General features: G+C 54.0%; 2 protein-coding genes across 20 annotated transcripts in view; one reads left to right on the forward strand and one right to left on the reverse strand.

Annotated features, from left to right (window-relative positions):
• TRIP10 (thyroid hormone receptor interactor 10) lies at positions 1 to 13,025 on the forward strand. Of its 9 annotated transcripts, XM_055240234.2 has the most exons (15): positions 1,036 to 1,151; positions 2,375 to 2,490; positions 2,590 to 2,646; positions 4,336 to 4,483; positions 4,562 to 4,624; positions 4,863 to 4,967; positions 5,066 to 5,194; positions 5,912 to 6,058; positions 6,149 to 6,343; positions 7,399 to 7,566; positions 7,822 to 7,931; positions 11,458 to 11,590; positions 11,820 to 11,959; positions 12,039 to 12,160; positions 12,578 to 13,025. In XM_055240234.2, exons 1-15 carry the CDS (start codon positions 1,128 to 1,130, stop codon positions 12,724 to 12,726), a joined length of 1,806 nt encoding a protein of 601 aa, XP_055096209.1. In that variant the 5' UTR covers positions 1,036 to 1,127; the 3' UTR covers positions 12,727 to 13,025. The 9 variants fall into 9 exon arrangements, with proteins under 9 accessions (XP_055096211.1, XP_063471907.1, XP_055096209.1 ...); XM_055240236.2 differs by lacking the exons at positions 1,036 to 1,151; positions 7,399 to 7,566 and adding an exon at positions 1 to 248; XM_055240235.2 differs by lacking the exon at positions 7,399 to 7,566 and having other exon boundaries at positions 12,549 to 13,025.
• The window catches only part of SH2D3A (SH2 domain containing 3A), a 19,082-nt gene continuing 10,816 nt past the window's right edge, over positions 10,355 to 18,620 (reverse strand). For 4 of the 11 annotated variants that reach the window (XM_063615830.1, XM_063615833.1, XM_055240218.2 and 1 more), the window contains 4 exons: positions 16,337 to 16,821; positions 16,122 to 16,237; positions 15,558 to 15,931; positions 13,664 to 15,146 (listed from right to left, as the gene is read on the reverse strand). In XM_063615830.1, the coding sequence (XP_063471900.1) occupies positions 14,773 to 15,146; positions 15,558 to 15,931; positions 16,122 to 16,237; positions 16,337 to 16,821 (1,349 nt within the window). In that variant the 3' untranslated portion in view covers positions 13,664 to 14,772. Of the gene's footprint in view, positions 10,411 to 13,663; positions 15,147 to 15,557; positions 15,932 to 16,121; positions 16,238 to 16,336; positions 16,822 to 18,620 lie in introns of those variants that run through there. The other 7 variants (XM_063615832.1, XM_055240227.2, XM_055240220.2 and 4 more) reach the window with 5 other exon arrangements.

Raw genomic sequence — 18,620 nt, forward strand, 5'->3', positions numbered from 1 at the left:
GGTCTCAGCAGAGACATCAGTCCCAGTGTGGGCTCCCAAAGCTCTCCTCCTGGGTTCAGCCGTATCTCTCTGTTCTGGGAGCCTGGGTGCTCTGTGTAAGGGGAACGTATCCCCAAGGGCCCCCCCTGCAAGACGCCCCGCCTTGTCTGAGGCTGCAGAGAAAGCGCCAAAGGCCGGAGAGAATGGGAGTGGGAATCCCCAGTGCCTCCTCTCCTCTTTCATCCCAGCACCTCAAAGGGATTTACAAGGTGTGAACAGACTTTTATGGGAGAGGTGACAGACTTCCCTTCTCCAGGGCCCAGATGGCCCAGATGTCTGGAGGAGGGGCGGAGTCGGAATCTCAGGGGCAGTACTGAGAATGAAACCAGGTTAAACTGGAAAATGGGCAGATGCAGGCGCGAACTGGAAGGCAGCTGGGGAAGGGCCTGGGCCTGGCGCCCCAAGGACAGCCTGTCCTCAGTTTCCCAGCGGAGACTCTGGGGGAGGGAAGGCAGGATGCGGTGCGGGAGCTAATGGACCCGGCCTTGGCGGAGGCGCGTCCTGGGTTGGATCGAAGCCCTCTCATCCGCCCTGTGGCCGGAGGGACCAGACCATTAGTGGGACGAACCTAGACGCCTGGAGCTGGGCCGGCTCGCAAGAACGGGGTGACCTCAGGTTGCCCCTGAAATGGGGTTGAGGAAGGACTTCTTGAGTTTAGGGTTTTAGTGTCTTGGCCCTTTAAGGAATAATTGCGGGGAAAGGGGAAAAGGAGATAGGAAGAAACGTTTGGAGCGGTTAAGGAAGATGAGAGGACGAGAGGGACCCCGGGGATTTGGAAAAAATGGGTGCGGGTTTTTTAAGGGGTCGGTCCAGCGGAGTCGAGTGGCAACGTTGCTTTAAAAGGGGGCGGAGCGTCCGTTCGACCCCGCCCCCGAAGCGCAGGGCTAGGGCTCCGCGCGGGTGGGGGCGTGGCAGAGCGTGCAGGGGGGCGTGGAAGAGTCTGGGGTGGGCGGGGCCGGGCGGGGTGGGGCGGGGCCAGGCGCACCGCCCTCGGCTGAGTCTCCCCGGGGAGGGCGGAGGGCGGCGGGCGGCGGGCGGCGGGGACCGGGTGCGGTGGTGGCTGCGGCGGCGGCGGCGGCGGGAGCAGCATGGATTGGGGCACTGAGCTGTGGGTAAGTCCAATCGGCCCGCCTCTAAGTTCCCCTTTGCTGAGGTCCAGGCACCCCCCTTTTGTCCCCAGTGTATCTTAGAGGGGGCTCCGCGCCTTTCCTTTCCACCGACCTCTGGGTCCCCGGCCTCCACCCTCCGCCCTCTCTCGAAGTTTATCTGGGAGTTTCAGCACGCTCAGGGGCGAAGGGCGACTTTGCCGGACCGGCGTGGGGAAACTGAGGCACAGGGTTGAGAATGAGGCGGGCAGAAGGAATCCTGGGGCCAGGCCGGGGCGGCTGAGAGAGGTCACCTATTTTGGGCGCCCTGGCCGGGCAGGCGGCTTATCTTACGGCCCCTGGGTCCCTGCCCGTCGTCCGCCTGTCCGGCTGGGAGGGGGGAGGGGACCCTCTGGTCACCCTCATCCCCACCCACGTGGGACCTAGAAGTCCTGACCGCCCTTTCCCTCGCCTTTAATCAACACCTAGGGGCTGGGGACGCTCATGGAGGGGAAGGGGGATGCTAAGCTCGGTCTGATCTCCCCCTCCCTGGCTTCCCCCTGCTCACCCGAGGCCCAGGGCGCGACCGCCCCCTGGTCGCTTATAACCTCAGCCCTGGAAGCCCCAGAAATTTCCCCCATCCTAGCCGGACCTCTGACCCCTCCCCTTCCTGGGGGCGGTGGAATCCCTGAGTTCTTAGTGCAGCGGGGGTAACTAGACTGCCACCCCCTCCTCCACCTCTGCGATTTCTTTTGGATGTGTAGTGGGGTCAGTGGGGTAAATTGAGTCACCCATTGGGGGATCCCTGGAAGCAGGGAGATCCAGGGAACCTGGTGCCTGCCCCCTGGCCACTCAGGGGCCCCCAATCTGCCAGGAACCCTGCCCCTCTGGCCTTGACTCACGCCGGGCCGGCCGGATTTTCCGGAATCCGGGGGGATTAGGGGAGCCCGAGCTGGGGGAGTGGCCCTGTCCCCTTCCACGCCCCTCTTGGCGGTCCTATGTCGGAGACCTCCGTCTCCCGGCCGGGGTGGCTGGGGCCTGGGCGCTGTTCTCCGGCCCTTCCCGGGAAGGGGAGGGGGTTCCCGCCAGTTTCCTGCCTCCCCCCGCGCCACGCCGGGGCGGCGCCGGGAAGCCACTCCTTCTAGGAACGTAGAGCCTTGGCGCTCCCTGGGAGTCTGGTCGGCGGGCTGTGGGGTCCCAAAATCGTGACCCCAGCCTCTCCCCTCCTCCTCCACCATGTCCCATGTCAGGATCAGTTCGAGGTGCTCGAGCGCCACACGCAGTGGGGGCTGGACCTGTTGGACAGATATGTAAAGTTCGTGAAAGAACGCACCGAAGTGGAACAGGCTTACGCCAAACAACTGCGGTGAGACCCTGGGGTGGACGCTACGGAGGACGCGCCTAGGGCGACGGGGAGCGGTGGGAGGGCTGCGGGCTCAGCCCTCCTACCTCTGTCTCCCCTTAGGAGCCTGGTGAAAAAATATCTGCCCAAGAGACCTGCCAAGGATGATCCTGAGTCCAAGTAAGGTTGGAGAGGGGCTGCAGGGCTAGATTTGTGGGGGAAGGCGGTGCGTGGGTCTTACATCCTCTCCCTCAGCTGGGACACCCCACCGCTCCTCTCACTTCCCCCTCTAGAGGTGAGAGCATGGATGCAAGATGCGGGATTATCTGCCTTGGAATCCTGAGTCCACTGCTATGTAGATGAATTGCCTTGGGCTTGTGACTCAGGTTTTCTGCCACTATTTTCCTTAACTTAAATACAGAGGCCCCAGCAGTTACAAAAGCGGTAACTTTGGGCAGATGACTTAAAGTTTTGCGCCTTTGTTTTCCTCATCTGTGAAATGGAATGATGACGATTCCTCCAGCTTTGTAGGGCTTTCATGAACATGAGCTGAGTTAATGTATTAAAACAGTGTGCAGTCCATATTAAACGCCGTAAGGTGCATTTGACTTTGAGTCCTCAATTCCAAAATCCAAAAAAGCCCTGGAAATCAAGTTGTTTTGGTCACTTGTTTGGAGGCAATGTCTGACCTGAACTAACTTTTTGTTAATTGTAGTTGTTTTTTTTTTTTTTTGACAGAGTTTCACTCTGTCGCCCAGGCGCGTCATCTCAGCTCACTGCAGCTTCCGCCTCCCAGGTTCAAGCTATTCTCCTGCCTCAGCCTCCCTAGTAGCTGGGATTACAGTCACCTGCCACCATGCCCAGCTAATTTTTATATTTAATAGAGACAGGGTTTCACCATGTTAGCCAGGCTGGTAATTGTAGTTTTGACTTTTATCCCACTTAGTGTTACAATGTTAACACCTCTCATTGTAAAATAAAAAAAAAAAAAGGATTGGGCGCGGTGGCTCACACCTGTAATCCCAGCACCTTGGGAGGGCGGGCAGGTGGATCACTTGAGGTCAGGAGTTCGAGAGCAGCCTGGCCAACGTGGTGAAACCTTGTCTCTTCTAAAAATACAAAAATTATCCAGGCGTCGTGGTGCGCACCTGTAATCCCAGCTACTCAGGAGGCTAAGGCATGAGAATCGCTTGAAACCGGGAGGCGGAGGTTGCAGTGAGCCAAGATCGCACCACTGCACTCCAGCCTGGGCGACAGAGGGAGACTCTGTCTCCAAAAAAAAAAAAAAAAAGATATGGTGTTTGATTACAAAATGATGTCCCCAACTCCACTGAGATGATGCATAAAAGATGGTATAAGCCTTGTACACCATCTTTAAAAACTGGAAAATTCTGTGTTCCAATATACATTCGAGGTCCTGTGTGGTGGCTCACACCTGTACTCCCAGCACTTTGGGAGGGCCAGGCAGGAAGATGCAGAGCTCGGGAGGATTGGAGTTTGAGACCTCATCTGGGAAAAAAAAAACATAGCCAGGTGTGGTGGCGTGTGACTGTGGTCCCAGCTATTTGGGAGCCTGAGGTGGGAGGATCACTTGAGCCAGGAGTTTGAGGCTGCCGTGAGACGCGATCATGCCGCTGCGCTGCAGCCTAGGTGACAGCAAGACCCTGTCTCAAAAAAAAAAAAAAAAAAAAAAATTCTACTCAAGGGTTGGGGTTAAGGAATATGGACCAGAATTTGTCATCGCTTCAAGGATGAAATTCTTGGGGCTTAACCCTTTTCCACCTGGAGGTGTGTCCTGGGGCATCAGCCTGCTCGGGGGCGGGGGTAGGGGGCTTGACTCCCTGTTCCCTGATTCTCATCCGACCCCAGATTCAGCCAGCAACAGTCCTTCGTACAGATTCTCCAGGAGGTGAATGACTTTGCAGGCCAGCGGGAGCTGGTGGCCGAGAACCTCAGTGTCTGTGTATGTCTTGAGCTGACCAAGTACTCACAAGAGATGAAACAGGAGAGGAAAATGGTGAGGACCCCCCGATTCAGGTTTTGCAAAGGGCTCCTGCTGGAACCCTGGCGAGCCTTATCACTCTTCTTTCTGTAGCACTTCCAAGAAGGGCGGCGGGCCCAGCAGCAGCTGGAAAATGGCTTCAAACAGCTGGAGAATGTGAGTTTGCAGAGGTGGCAGTGACTGTGGCCCGGAGGCACGGGGGCAGGGTTGCCGATCCCAGAGTCAGGGAGCTGCCCTCTTTGTCAGACCTGGACCTTCCCTCCCCCATAGGCTTCCAGTACGCCCTTGTCCCCTACTTACTGGATGACATCCAAATAATCCCCGAAACCTTGGTTTCCCACCCTGCTGTCTTCGGGATGGTGGCTCCCTCACTCCGGTTCTGTCCCCTACACAGAGTAAGCGTAAATTTGAGCGGGACTGCCGGGAGGCAGAGAAGGCAGCCCAGACTGCTGAACGGCTAGACCAGGATATCAACGCCACCAAGGCTGATGTGGAGAAGGTGTGTGTGGCGGGGGGTGGGGTCTGGGACAAGCTTTGGGGGGTCCAAGTGGGACGTGACCAGAACCTGGCAGTACCTTCCACCTCTGCATTCCTCAGGCCAAGCAGCAAGCCCACCTTCGGAGTCATATGGCCGAAGAAAGCAAAAACGAATATGCGGCTCAACTGCAGCGCTTCAACCGAGACCAAGCCCACTTCTATTTTTCACAGATGCCCCAGATATTCGATGTGAGTACTCCCAGTTCTCAGATCTACCTTCCTGAAAGCCTCTAAATGTTAGCCAACTCCTACTCATTCATCAGAACCCCAGCTGTAATGTCCCAGTCCCTAGATTGAAAGGGAATCAGAAACCTATAGTAACAGTGAGCTGTGCTTTTAGTCGGCTGTTCTTCCTGCTGGGCATGCCTTTTACTTGTTTGTTTATTTACTTCTATAGAGAGATGGGGCCTGGCTCTGTCACCCAGGCAGGAGTGCAGTGGCGTAATCACAGATCACTGCAGCCTGGAACCCCTGTGCTCAAGTGACCTTTCTTTCCTTTTGAAATTCCTACTTATTCTTCTAAGCTCCACCTCTAACAACCCCTCTGAAAGGTCTCGAATTTCCCCTCTCCTGTTTCAATCTAGTGCTCCACTCTCTGTCCCATCCCTGGCCCTGGGAGTATCAGGGCTGGTTCTGCTTTTTCTTCAAATCCCTGCTCCTTTGTCTCCTCCTTTGAGAAGCCTTTGCTGACCCCCTAGGCAGGCGTCCCCCTCTGAGATGCCCCTGGCCCTGTGTCTCTTCCCCAACCACACTGGGCTGGAGTCTCTCTTCCCGACTCTGTCTTCCCCTCCAGACTGGCTTGGGGCTGGGGCCAGCGTGGAGCGCGATCATATTTGCAGAGTGAATCACTGTGCTTCTAGTCCCTCTGTTAGCACCCCTGAGCCACCCTTGTTCCCATCCTTACAGAAGCTCCAAGACATGGATGAACGCAGGGCCACCCGCCTGGGTGCCGGGTATGGGCTCCTGTCGGAGGCTGAGCTGGAGGTGGTGCCCATCATAGCCAAGTGCTTGGAGGGCATGAAGGTGGCTGCAAATGCTGTGGATCCCAAGAACGTGGGTGCCTGGTCTGGGCTATGGGAAGGGCAGAGGGAGGTCTCCATAGGCTAGGCACCTGACTACTCATCCACTGTCCCCCTCCCCCAGGACTCCCAAGTCCTTATAGAGCTGCACAAGTCAGGTTTTGCCCGCCCGGGCGACGTGGAATTCGAGGACTTCAGCCAGCCCATGAACCGTGCACCCTCGGACAGCAGTCTGGGCACCCCCTCGGATGGACGGCCTGAACTCCGAGGCCCGGGCCGCAGCCGCACCAAGCGCTGGCCTTTTGGCAAGAAAAACAAGGTGGGGGCCGGGACCCTTGGGATGGTGGGGGAGAAGGACAGTGAGGTGGGGACAGTGGGGCCCCTATTGAGTCAGCCCCAGCCGCCTGAACGCCGAGTCCCGGGCAGGAATTTTCCTCTTGGCTGCCAGCCCGGGCTGGAGGGAAGGAAGGCGGGCGGGCCGATTGGCCTGGGAGTCCCCGGAGGCGAAGGCGGGGGCAGGGTGGGGAGGTCTGTGGCGGTGGGGAGGTCTGTGGCGTTTGTCTGCTGCTTCTCGGGATGCTGGGAGAAAACCTGCTGGTGGAATTCGGGGCTGGCCTGAGGGCTGGTGACACCATCCCTGGGGACTCCCCGAGTTTCTCTCTCCATCCTGCTGATGGGACTCTGGGAGCCACCCTGCACGTCCTGTTTTCTTGGGGTTTTGGATTTTAATATACCTTAGCACCCTTGGTTTATACCTTTGATTTATACTTTGGGTCCCGCTTGACTTACACACTCATACCTCTCCTTGACTTACACCTGTGATCCCCGAGCTTAAAAGCTTAAACCTCTGAGGCCCCTAACCCCTCTCATTTTCCTGCCTTCCACTCCTTCTCAGCTTGTGGTTTTATTTTTGTTTATTTATTTTTGTCCTCTGTGGCCTCATACCTGTCTGAGACCTTGATTCCTGCATGCGTCTTCTAGACTGTCAGCCCAGAAAGCTAAGTGGACAGAGAGACATGGGCCTCCCTGCCTCCTGGACCCCATGCTTGCTCCCGGACATAACATTCCAGAGACCTAGGAGATACCGGGGGAGTGAGAGTTCTGGCTTTCGGGCTTACAGTTCAACATCCTCCCCGCCACCTTCCAGATTTTTTTGTGTCGCTCCTGCATGCGTTTTCTCTGTGTGGTTGTGCATCTTGAGTTGTGGTTTTCTTACCGTTTTTTTCTTTCTCCATTTTGTTTTTCCTTTTTTCTTTTTTGCGTCCATCCGTCCATCCGTGCGTCCATCCCTCCGTCCATTCATCCTCATTCTCTACATCCTCCTATGCCCCCCCACCCCTTCAACCTATTCCCCTCCCCGGCCCCCGCCGGTAGCCTCGCCCCCCACCCCTCTCCCCCCTGGGGGGCCCCGTACCCTCGGCATTGCCTAACGGACCCCCGTCCCCCCGCTCCGGCCGTGACCCCTTGGCCATACTGAGCGAGATCAGTAAGTCGGTCAAACCGAGGCTAGCATCCTTCCGCAGCCTTCGAGGCAGCCGTGGGGTAAGTGAGGCCTCGGGGCAGGAGGAGGTGGTGGCCCTAGCCTGCCCAGCGGCGGGTGGCGGGACCCTGGGCTCGCTTCCTGCCGCTGGCTGGGCCCCGCTTCCCTGGTTGCCCAACCCAGACCTGCTTTGCTCTGTGCATGGCCTCGCTGCCAAGAACCATGGCTGGGGAAGGGAGTGAAATATCTCAGAAGGGTGCAGAGTCTGGCAGCCTAGACTTCTTGATCCCAAATTCAGCCCTCTACCCACCTTGCAGACAGTGGTGACCGAGGATTTTAGCCACTTGCCCCCAGAGCAGCAGCGAAAGCGGCTTCAACAGCAGTTGGAAGAACGCAGTCGTGAACTTCAGAAGGAGGTTGACCAGAGGTAAGGTGGTGGGGTAGGGGGGGACAGGCAAGGAACATGATAAAATAGTAAATGAATTTCATTTATTTGTTTATTATTTTATTTGATTTGATTATATTTTATTTTGTGACAGGGTCTTACTCTGTTGCCCAGGCTGGAGTGCAGTGCCGTGATCTTAGCTCACTGCAATCTCCACATCCCAGGTTCAAGCGATCCTTGTGCCTCAGCCTGCCAATTAGCTAGGACCACAGGCATGCACCAGCTAATTTTTGTATTTTTAGTAGAGGCAGGGTTTCCCCATACTGGCCAGGCTGTCTTGAACTCCTGGCCTCAGTTGATCTGCCTGCCTCAGCCTCCCATAGTGCTGGGGTTATAGGCATGAGCCAGTGCCCTGGTCTGTAAATGAATGACATTTAAATGGTGCTCAAAGATCTCCCCAATAATCCCAAGGCCCCGACGGTTTTACAGGTGATTCCTACCACACTTAGACAGTTACTACTTCTTGGCCAGGTGCAGTGGCTCATGCCTGCAATCCCAGCATTTTGGGAGGTTGAGGCAGGAGGATCATCTGAGCCTAGGAGTTTGAGACCTGCCTGGGCAACAGAGTGAGACCCCATTTCTAGCAAAAATAAAAAAATTAGCTGGGTGTGGTGGTTTGTGTCTGTAGTCCCAGCCACTTGGGAGGCTGAGGTGGGAGGACAGTAAACCTGGGAAATTGAGACTGCAGTGAGCTGTGACTGCACCACTGGCACTTCAGCCTGGGTGTCAGAGTGAGACCCTGTCTCAAAAAGAAAAGAAGAAACAGTTAACTTCTTGTCTTATACAAGTCATTCCAGGAAACAGAAAAAGAGTGAAAGCTGTCAACCTCTTTAGGCTGAAGAATCCAGATTCCCAAATCAGTGGCCAAGAATTCAATAAGATAAAATTGAGGGCTCATTTTACCTTATTTATGATCATAGAGGCAAAATCCTAGCCAAGCAAATCCAGTGTTTAAAAAATAATACATCACTTGGGAGGCCAAGGCGGGCAGGTCATGTGAGGTCAGGAGTTCGAGACCAGCCTGACCAACATGGTGAAACCCTGTCTCTACTAAAAATACAAAAACTAGCTGGGCATTGTGGCACGTGCCTGTAATCCCAGCTACTCAAGAGGCTGAGGCAGGAGAATCACTTGAACCTGGGAGGCGGAGGTTGCAGTGAGTCAAGATTGCACCATTGCACTCCAGCCTGGGCAACACAGCGAGTCTCTACCTCAAATAATAATAATAATAATCATAATCATAATAATACATTAGCTGAACACAGTGGCTCATGCCTATAAGCCCAGCACTTTGGGAGGCTGGGTAGAAGGATCACTTGAGCCTAGGAGTTCAAGGCCAGCCTGGGCAACATAGCAAAACCCCATCTCGAAGAAGAAGAAAGAAAGAAAGAAGAAGAAGGAGAAGGAGAAGGAGAAGGAGAAGAAAGAAGAAGAAGAAGAAGAAGAAGAGGAAGAGGAAGAGGAAGAAGAAGAAGAAGAAGAAGGAAGAAGAAGAAGAAGAAGAACAAGAAGAAGAAGAAGAAGAAGAAAGAAAAACCCAAATAAATTTTTTAAAAACTAAAAAAAAAAAAAAAAAAAAAATTCCACCATTTGTTGGGTTTTATCCCAATAATGCAAAGATAGTTCAATATCAAAAAATATATCAATCTAGTTCACCATGTTAATTGGCTAAAAGAAAAAAAAGCAGCATATGGTTATCTGTTTAACAGCTCAAACACTTAAAATATTGACAATAAAAAAATCTGCCAGATTAAAAAAAAAAAATCTTTACTCACTCTTTCCAAGCAATAAAATCCTCTCCCAGTCCTGTTACATAATAGGAATGATGTTTGCCACTTGCAAACAGGCAGCCGAATTATATTTTGCCATTTGCATGTAACCTCTTGGACAGAATGGCTTTTATTGGTGTAAAGTTCCATTCAGAACTCTCTAGTTCCTGGGTTTCTATGGTGGAGGGGTTAAGGGTGCATGTTCTAGAGTCACGACAAACTGGACTTGATTTCCAGCTTCATCTCAGGTCTTGGGCAGCTTGTTTCACCTTTTAATTCCTCAGTTTCTTCATCTGTAAAGTGGATCAGGTATTAGAACTGGAATGAAGTTGGCCGGGTGCAGTGGTTTACACCTGTAATCCAAGCACTTTGGGAGGCCGAGGCAGGCAGGTGGCTTGAGGCCAGGAGTTTGAGACCAGCTTGGCCAACGTATGGAAATCCTGTCCTTCCTAAAAATATAAAAATTAGCCAGGCATGGTGGCGTGTGCCTGTAGTCCCAGCTACTCCAGAGGCTGAGGCACGAGAATCACTTGATCCCGGGAGGCACAGGTTGCTGTGAGCCGAGATTGCGCCACTGCAGTCCAGCCTGGGCGACAGAGTGAGACTGTGTCTCAAAAAAAGATAAAAAATAACTGGAAGGAAGTTGAGCTCAGATCTGGTCTTTTCCAAAGGTCCATTATAGTCGTGACTACCTGTATATATAGATATAGAGGAGACAGGGATAAGAAACTAATGATAATGATAATAGTATTTATTAGTCACTTACTGCATTCTAGGCACTATTCTAAACAGTGTACATGGATTTATTCGAATTTTCAAGTTTTCCTGAGAGATTGTATGCAGACTTAAGATCCTGTCTTGTTTAGTGTTATATTTATCTTTATTTATTTTTTCCCCAGCTCGCCCCCCCTTTTTTATTTTTTAAAAATTGTTTTGATTTTTTACTAGAGACAAGGTCTCACACTGTTGCCCAGGCTGGTCTTGAACTCCTGGCCTCAAGTGATCCTTCCACCTCAGCCTCTCAAAATAATACTGGGATTACAGATGTGAGCCACCACGGCCAGCCCAGTGTTATATTTCTGATGCTTGGAATAGGATCTGTACGCAGTAGGTACTCAATATGTATATGAGTAATAGTGAGGACTTCCTAGGTATCAGGCATTGTATTAATCCTACATCATTATCTCCCTTTCCAAAATAAGCAAACAGCAGTGGGGGTTCAATGATTTAAGCCAAGCTCACACAACTAGGAAATATTCAAACTGAGATTCGAGCCCAGGCAGTTGGGCACTAGTATTTGCATCCTTAACCATTGTCCTGCCTTGCTATTTGCTCCCTGATGCAAAACCCGTGTGTTTTGCTTGTTAAATCACATGGAGCCTGGTGCTGTGGCTCATGCCTCTAATCCCAGCACTTTGGGAGGCTGAGGCAGGAGGATCCCTTGAACTCAGAAGTTTGAGACCAGCCTGGGCAACATAGCCAGACCCCATCTCTACTAAAAATTTTTGAAAAGTCAGGCAAGTGTGATGATGCGGATCTATAGTCCCAGTTACTCAGGAGGCTGAGGCAGGAGTATCGCTTGAGCCTGGGAGGTCAAGGTTGCAGTGAGCCATGATTGCACCACTGCACACCAGCCTGGGTAAAGAGTCAGATCGAGACCCTGACTCAAACAAAACAACAGCAACAAAAAAACTCACACGGAACTATGTTTTCCTGTCTACCTGTCTCCCTTGTCATAGGGAAGCCCTAAAGAAAATGAAGGGTGTCTATGAGAAGACACCCCAGATGGGGGACCCCGCCAGCTTGGAGCCCCAGATCGCTGAAACCCTGAGCAACATTGAACGGCTGAAATTGGAAGTGCAGAAGTATGAGGTCAGGAAAGACCCTGGGGAGGGGCGGGAGCCAGCGGGCCTGGCTGAGTCACTGCTGGGTGGGGTGGGGGGGGGGTCGGGGACTGGGGAGGTGTTCAGAGCAGGGGGTCTCCAGCTGTTTTCCATCACAGCCTTGGCTGTGCGTGGGTGATCTCAGGGAATCTCTGGGTCCAGAGTGGGCTGACCCCGGAGCTCTGCCCTGGAACGATTTTCCTGTCCCCTCCTCCCAGGCGTGGCTGGCAGAAGCTGAAACTCGAGTCCTTAGCAACCGGGGAGACAGCCTGAGCCGGCACGCCCGGCCCCCCGACCCCCCCGCAAGTGCCCCGCCAGACAGCAGCAGCAACAGCGCATCACAGGACACCAAGGAGAGGTGAGGGGTGACGCCAGAGTGGGTCTGTTCCAGTGTCCCAGGAGGGCCTGTCTTTATCTGCCGAATTTTCCCCAAACAGCTCTGAAGAGCCTCCCTCAGAAGAGAGCCAGGACACCCCCATTTACACGGAGTTTGATGAGGATTTCGAGGAGGAACCCACATCTCCCATAGGTCACTGCGTGGCCATCTACCACTTTGAAGGTGAGAACGGCCAGAGTGGGCTTGGTGGGGGATGGGCGGCAGTGTCTCTGGCTAGGTTCAGTTTAAATTCGCCTAAAGCAAGGCTGGGCGGGTGGCTCAGGCTTGTAATCCCAGCACTTTGGGAGGCTGAGGCAGACAGATCACTTGAGGTCAAGAATTCCAGACCAGCCTGGCGAACACGGTGAAACCCCATCTCTACTGAAAATACAAAAATTAGCCAGGTGTGATGGCGCACGCCTGTGATCCCAGCTACTCGTCAGGCTGAGGCAGGAGAATCCCTTGAACCTGGGAGGCGGAGGTTGCAGGGATCCGAGATCGCGCCATTGCACGCCAGCCTGGGTGACAGAGCGAGACCCTGTCTCAAAAATAATAAATTTGCCTAAAGCAGATCTGGGCCCACCCCCACCCCCATCACAGGGTCCAGCGAGGGCACCATCTCTATGGCCGAGGGTGAAGACCTCAGTCTTATGGAAGAAGACAAAGGGGACGGCTGGACCCGGGTCAGGCGGAAAGAGGGAGGCGAGGGCTACGTGCCCACCTCCTACCTCCGAGTCACGCTCAATTGAACCCTGCCAGAGATGGGAAGAGGGGGGCTGTCGGCTGCTGCTTCTGGGCCACGGGGGGCCCCAGGACCTATGCACTTTATTTCTGACCCCGTGGCTTCGGCTGAGACCTGTGTAACCTGCTGCCCCCTCCACCCCCAAACCAATCCCCCCCTGTCACTCTGGACGGACCCGCTGTGCCTTCTACCATCGTTCCACCATTGATGTACATACTCATGTTTTACATCTTTTCTTCCTGCCGCTCGGCTCCGGCCATTTTGTTTTATACAAAAATGGAAAAAAAAAAAAAGAAATCATATCAAGTTCCTGGAGTCGGTGTCTTATTAGAGGATTTAAATACTGGGACTGGAAGTACCTAACGCCACGTTTCTTACAGGCCACACAGGGAATGAGGAAGGGGAGGTGATCTTGGGCACACCTTGAGTCAACCCTGCCCCTTTCTGGAAGTTGGCCTATGTCATTGTCAGTGGGTGTCTGCTTGTGACTCAGGTCTGGAGAAGGATACCAAGTTTTTTTTTTCTTTTTGAGACAGTCTCACCCAGTTGCCCAGGCTGGAGTGCAGTGGTGTGCATGATCTCAGCTCACTGCAGACTCCATCTCCCTAGTTCAAGCAATTCTGCCTCAGCCTCCCAAGTGGCTGGGATTACAGGCACACACCATCATGCCCAGCTAATTTTTTGTAGAGACAGGGTTTTGCCATGTTGGCCAGGCTGGTCTCGAACTCCTGACCTCAAGTGATCCATCTGCCTCGGCCTCCTAAAGTGCTGGGATTATGGGCGTGAGCCACCGCGCCTGGCCAGGACACCAAGTTTCATCCCTTCTGAATGCACTGCAGCTTCTGAGAATGGGTAGCACTTATTGAAGACCTACTGTGTGCCAGGCATTCTCCACCTGCCGTCTCATTCCCGGCCACAATTCTTAGAAAGTACACAGCCTCAACTTTTACATTTTTTAAGAGTTTTTTATTTTTCAGTTTTTGTAGAGATGAGGTCTCACCATGTTGCCCTGGCTGGTCTTGAACTCCTGGCCTCAAGCCTTCCTTCCGCCTCGGCCTCCCAAAGTGCTGAGATTATGGGCCTGAGCTGCTGTACCGCTATGATTTTGTTAAAGGCAGACACAGAGAGGTGAAGTCATCTGCTAGAAATCACGGCTTTTAAGAGGTGGAGTCACATTCGAACTCTGGCCTCTGATGCCAGATCTGCAGGTCACATGTTCACCATGACCCAGGTGACCCTGACTGCGCTCCCCACCTCTTCTGTGAGGCACAGGGCAGGATTCCACCTGAGGTGTGAGGAGCCTGGGACGACTTCTTTGGTCTCTTCTGGGGTTCGCAAAAACCTGGGGGTCCCGGGTGTGAAGAAGGGTATCTGCGCTCTCAGCGGTCAGGCTCCAGGCGCTGCGACAGGACGCCGAGGACGCGCTGGAACTTCTCAAAGCGTTCAGCGCGCGGAGCTCCCGCGCCCCGGCTACCCCAGAGCAGCCTCCGCACGAAGCCGGTGGTCAGGGCCTCCCTCAGCTCCGGGTTAGGCCGGAATCCTGGAAGCAAGGTCAGGTGGGCTGGGGGCTGGGCCCAGGCGCCCGCCTTGCCCCTCCCAACCTCCCCGCACCTTCCTCTCCCCAGAGGACTTTGACCCAACAGGGGCCCGGGAAGGACCTGCCCCACCTGCGGGATGACTAGGCGGGGTCAGAGGGGAGGGGGCTTCCAGCTCTCTGCAGGAATGGGGGTGGGGTGCCTGAGGGGCTCTACTGCAGTGCAAGGGGGCGGCCTGTTCCAGGTGCCAGATCCTGGGGGTCCCGCCTTAGGGGCTGTGGCTGGACGTGGGGCTGCCCCGGGGACGGGATCCCAGGTTGTCGGGGAAGGTGGGGGATCTTGCCGGGTGGGCTGCCCTAGGATAAGAGGGAGGAGTCGTTTTGGAGGGAGCAGGGCGTTCTTGGGGATCGAGATCCCTGCGGGGCGGGATCGTCTTAGGTGGGAAGGGAGAGTGGGGACCCGCGGAGGTGGCTCTGGGGGCAGGGCAGCCCGTTTTGAGGTGGAAGGCCCTGTTCCTATCAACACCGCTGGATGCAGCGTTTGCTTGGGGTGAGAACCTTCCTGGAGTGCAGCCATCCCAGTTTGGGTGGGGCTCCGGGAGGCGTGGCGAGAGGCTCCCCTCCTGGGACAGGCTGGGTTTGGGGGATCCGGTTAGAACTTGCAGGGTGCTCTGAAGTCTGCAGTCCAGCGCAGAGGGAACGCTCACCTCGCAGGCGCTGGGCTGCCACCTTGCGGAATTTGGGTGCGTCCCGGGCCATGTGACGAGCCCCGTGCAGGGTGCGCAACAACCGCTCACAGCTCTCGTCCAGCGGCCCCGCGACTTCCTCGCCCTCCAGCAGGCGCACCATGGGCGCCACGTGCGGCAGCGCCACCTCGCCGGGGTCGCAAGGTCCTGCGGAGGTGGAGGGTCTGATCAGGGTTTGGGGCTGTAGATGGGGCATAGGGCGGAGGTGGAACCTAGGACAAATGCAGGGGCGGGGCTTAGGACTGAGCGACAGCGGGGTCTGTGGAAAGGGGCCAGGACCAGACGCCCCGTATGGAGGGCGGGGTCTATGGCGAAGGGGCGTGGCCTAGGGAAAGGGGCTGGGACAAAGGCTGGTGGGGGGGCGTGGCCTAGGAACAAGTCTTGTGTGGAGGGCGGGGCCTAGGGAAAGGGCCAGGACCAACCCTCATGTGGAGGGCGGGGCCTATGGTGAAGGGACCGGGCCTAGAACAGATGCAGGGACTGGGCATAGGACTAGATTGAGTCCTGTTAAATTTGGTCTGGGCCCCCAGGGATGCCAAGCCCCAGACCTTCACTCACCAGCGCCCTCGTCCAGAGCCCGCATCAGCGGCTTTAGCTCCTGCTCAAAGGCCAGCGCAGCCTCCGTGTGGCTCCTTCGGAGCTGGCGCCACGTGTGCTCCAACCGGGACACCTGAGAGAAGAGACCTGCGCATGCCTCCTTTCCAGTCTTCCCAGTCACCCGCACTCCAGCTTCCTCCAGTCCCTGCTCCCCACGAACCTGGGGCATGAGCAGGGCGCCCATGACCGCAGCCAGCCCGGGCAGGTCCCCCGCCGCCCCTGGCCGCAGCGCCAGCGCCAGCTCTACCAGGCCCCTCAGTGCGGCTGCGCGCTCCTCCAGCGGCCCCGAGCAGCCCAGCACCGCCAGCGCCCCGGCCAGCGCCAGTGTCTCATGCCTGCAGAGGCGGAGGGCAAGGGTCTGGGGGAAGTGGGGAGGTTTGTAATGCAGGGGTGAGGGGGGACAGGAGGTGGCATTGCCCCATCTCCCTTCTTCCCTGGGGAGCCATGAGTGGGGAGCTGTTTGGAGACCTTGGGAAGTGGGGGGAATTGGCCTCCCCCAACCAAGATTCCAAGCTGCTGGCTCACCTCTCCAGCAGTTCCAACCTCAAGCGGTGTCCATGGGGAAGAGTGAGCAGCTCCAGGCCAGATGAGACTCCCATGTTGCCCCGCTGATCCCTGGTCACTCCCAGGAGGCCTGTGGCCTGCAGAAGCGAATGGGGAAGTCAGGTGAAGAGTGATTATGTAGGTATGTTTGGGTCTTGCCCTGGGCCTGGGGAGGAGCATCCCAGAAGGTGACCCACCTGGCAGTCTACCAATAGCAGGTGAAGGGCGGTGCTCCCAGGATGGTGCTCCAGGAACAGGCCACGGAGAGTATTCAGGACTTGGGGTTCCAGGGGCCGATTCTGGGGGCCCAGCAGGCAGGAGGGGGCATCAGGGGGGCAGAAAGAGATCTCAGCCTGTGGTCTTGTAAAACATCTATTCTCTTCCTCCTCATCCTCCTCGGCCTCCCACCATGGGGCCTCTGGCTCTGGGCAGCTTTGCCTCGGGGATGTTCCCTGGACACTGGGCACTCGGGGCACCAGCTCGCAGTACGTTGGGGGACGTTCAGAGGCATCAGGCAGTTCGAAGGAGGGTGTCCGGGGGGGCTTTGTTGGTGCCTTGGCTTGAAGCTGCCCATCGGAGGCCCTGAGACTGTCGGCAACAGTTCCTAGGGGAGCGGGGGCCTTCAGCAACGCGGGGTCACTGCCCGTTCGGGGCAAGGCAGATACAGGCATGGTGGAGGCTCCTAGAGGTCATACAAGAGGGGTCAATGGGAATACACAGAGAAGACTGCTGAATAGGCGGGGGTGAGAGCTTCATCGGCTACCACCCACCTGATTTATCCACTCATTCCAATAATGGGGTATAACAACCTATCCGGGTGCAGTTTTGAATTTCAACCACCTTGACAGTAGAAATGCTACATGCTTACACATGGTTGGAAAACTTTGGCATCTCTATAGTTCTGTAAGTTATTTTTTAAATATTTTATTTTATTTTATGGAGATGGGATCTCACTGTGTTGCCCAGGCTGGTCTGGAATTCCTAGTCTCAAGCAATCCTCCCTCCTCGTCCTCCCAAGGTGCTGGGATCACAGGCATGAGCCACCTTGCCTGACCCTATGAATTCTGAATACTACATTCTAAATTTGAATTCTTTGTTTTTGCCCCTCTGACTGAAAGATGGTAAGCAGTGACCCAAAGAAATTAAAAATTTTTTTAAAAAAAGGATGAGCGTGGTGGCTGACGCCTGTAATCTCAGCATTTTGGGAGGCCAAGGTGAGAGGATTGCTTGAGGCTAGGGATTCCAGACCAGCCTGGGCAACATAGCAAGATCTTGTCTCTACAAAAAGTTAGAAAATTAGCTGGGCATGGTGGCATGCACCTGTGGTCCCAGCTACTTGGGAGGCAGAGGTGGGAGGATCACTTGAGCCAGAGGCTGTAGTGAGGTATGACTACAACACTACACTCCAGCTTGGATGACAGAGTGAGACCCTGTCTCGAAAAAAAAAAAAAAAGATATCTGTCTATCTACAATTAAGTATAGATATATCTCTCTATATCATATCTATAGAGATAGATATCTATATATTATATAAATATATAATATATATTAAAATTAAGTATATGTTAAATAAAATTAACATTAAATGTATAATGTTGCCCTATATACTATATATAATTACATTTATATATGATAGATATTTTACTTTTTTGTGATAATATATATTATATCTCTCCATAGATATATCTATATAAAATATATATATATAATTAATATAGATATCTATAGAGAGACAAAGTATAAAAAATTCACAAAGCTATGTATGGTATGACACTCAGATAAGTGTCAAAGAAACCAAGCTTATTAAACTTTTTCTTTTTTTTTTAATTTCCTCTAAAAAAAATAATAAAACAAGATACACATGCAGAATGTGGAGGCTGAGTATCCGTGTGCCATGGTGGTTTGCTGCACCTACTGACCCCTCCTCTAAGTTCCCTCCCCTCACCCTAAACTTTCAAATGATGTCCTTTGTGAGTTGATGGCATGTTGACCTCCTGGACTATTAGTACTTAAAACTGTACTAAGACTTTTGGGAGACTGTATTTACCAGGCCTTTGAATACGCTCTTTTCTGGGAACTTGAAATCATCCAACAGTGCCTGGCTCACTCTGAGTTAAGGTCCAAAGTGCTCACAGTAGCTGAAAAATCCTCACAATCTGAGCCCCACGGTCTCCCTCTCTGACTCTCCCCTCATTCCCTCTGCTTCAGCTACACTCATCTGTCCCTCCTTCCCTCACTCCCTTCATTCCTTCCTTCCTTCCTTCCTTTCTTTTCTTTCTTGACAGAGTCTCACTCTGTCACCAGGCTGGAGTGCAGTGGCGCCATCTCGGCTTATTGCAACCTCTGCCTCCTGTGTTCAAGTGATTCTCCTGCTTCAGCCTCCCGAGTAGCTGGGACCACAGGCACCACCGCACTCAGCTAATTGTTGTATTTTTAGTAGAGACGGGGTTTCACCATGTTGGCCAGGATGGTCTTGATTTC

The sequence above is a fragment of the Symphalangus syndactylus genome, chromosome 13, assembly GCF_028878055.3.
Source record: "Symphalangus syndactylus isolate Jambi chromosome 13, NHGRI_mSymSyn1-v2.1_pri, whole genome shotgun sequence".
Lineage (NCBI taxonomy): Eukaryota > Metazoa > Chordata > Mammalia > Primates > Hylobatidae > Symphalangus > Symphalangus syndactylus.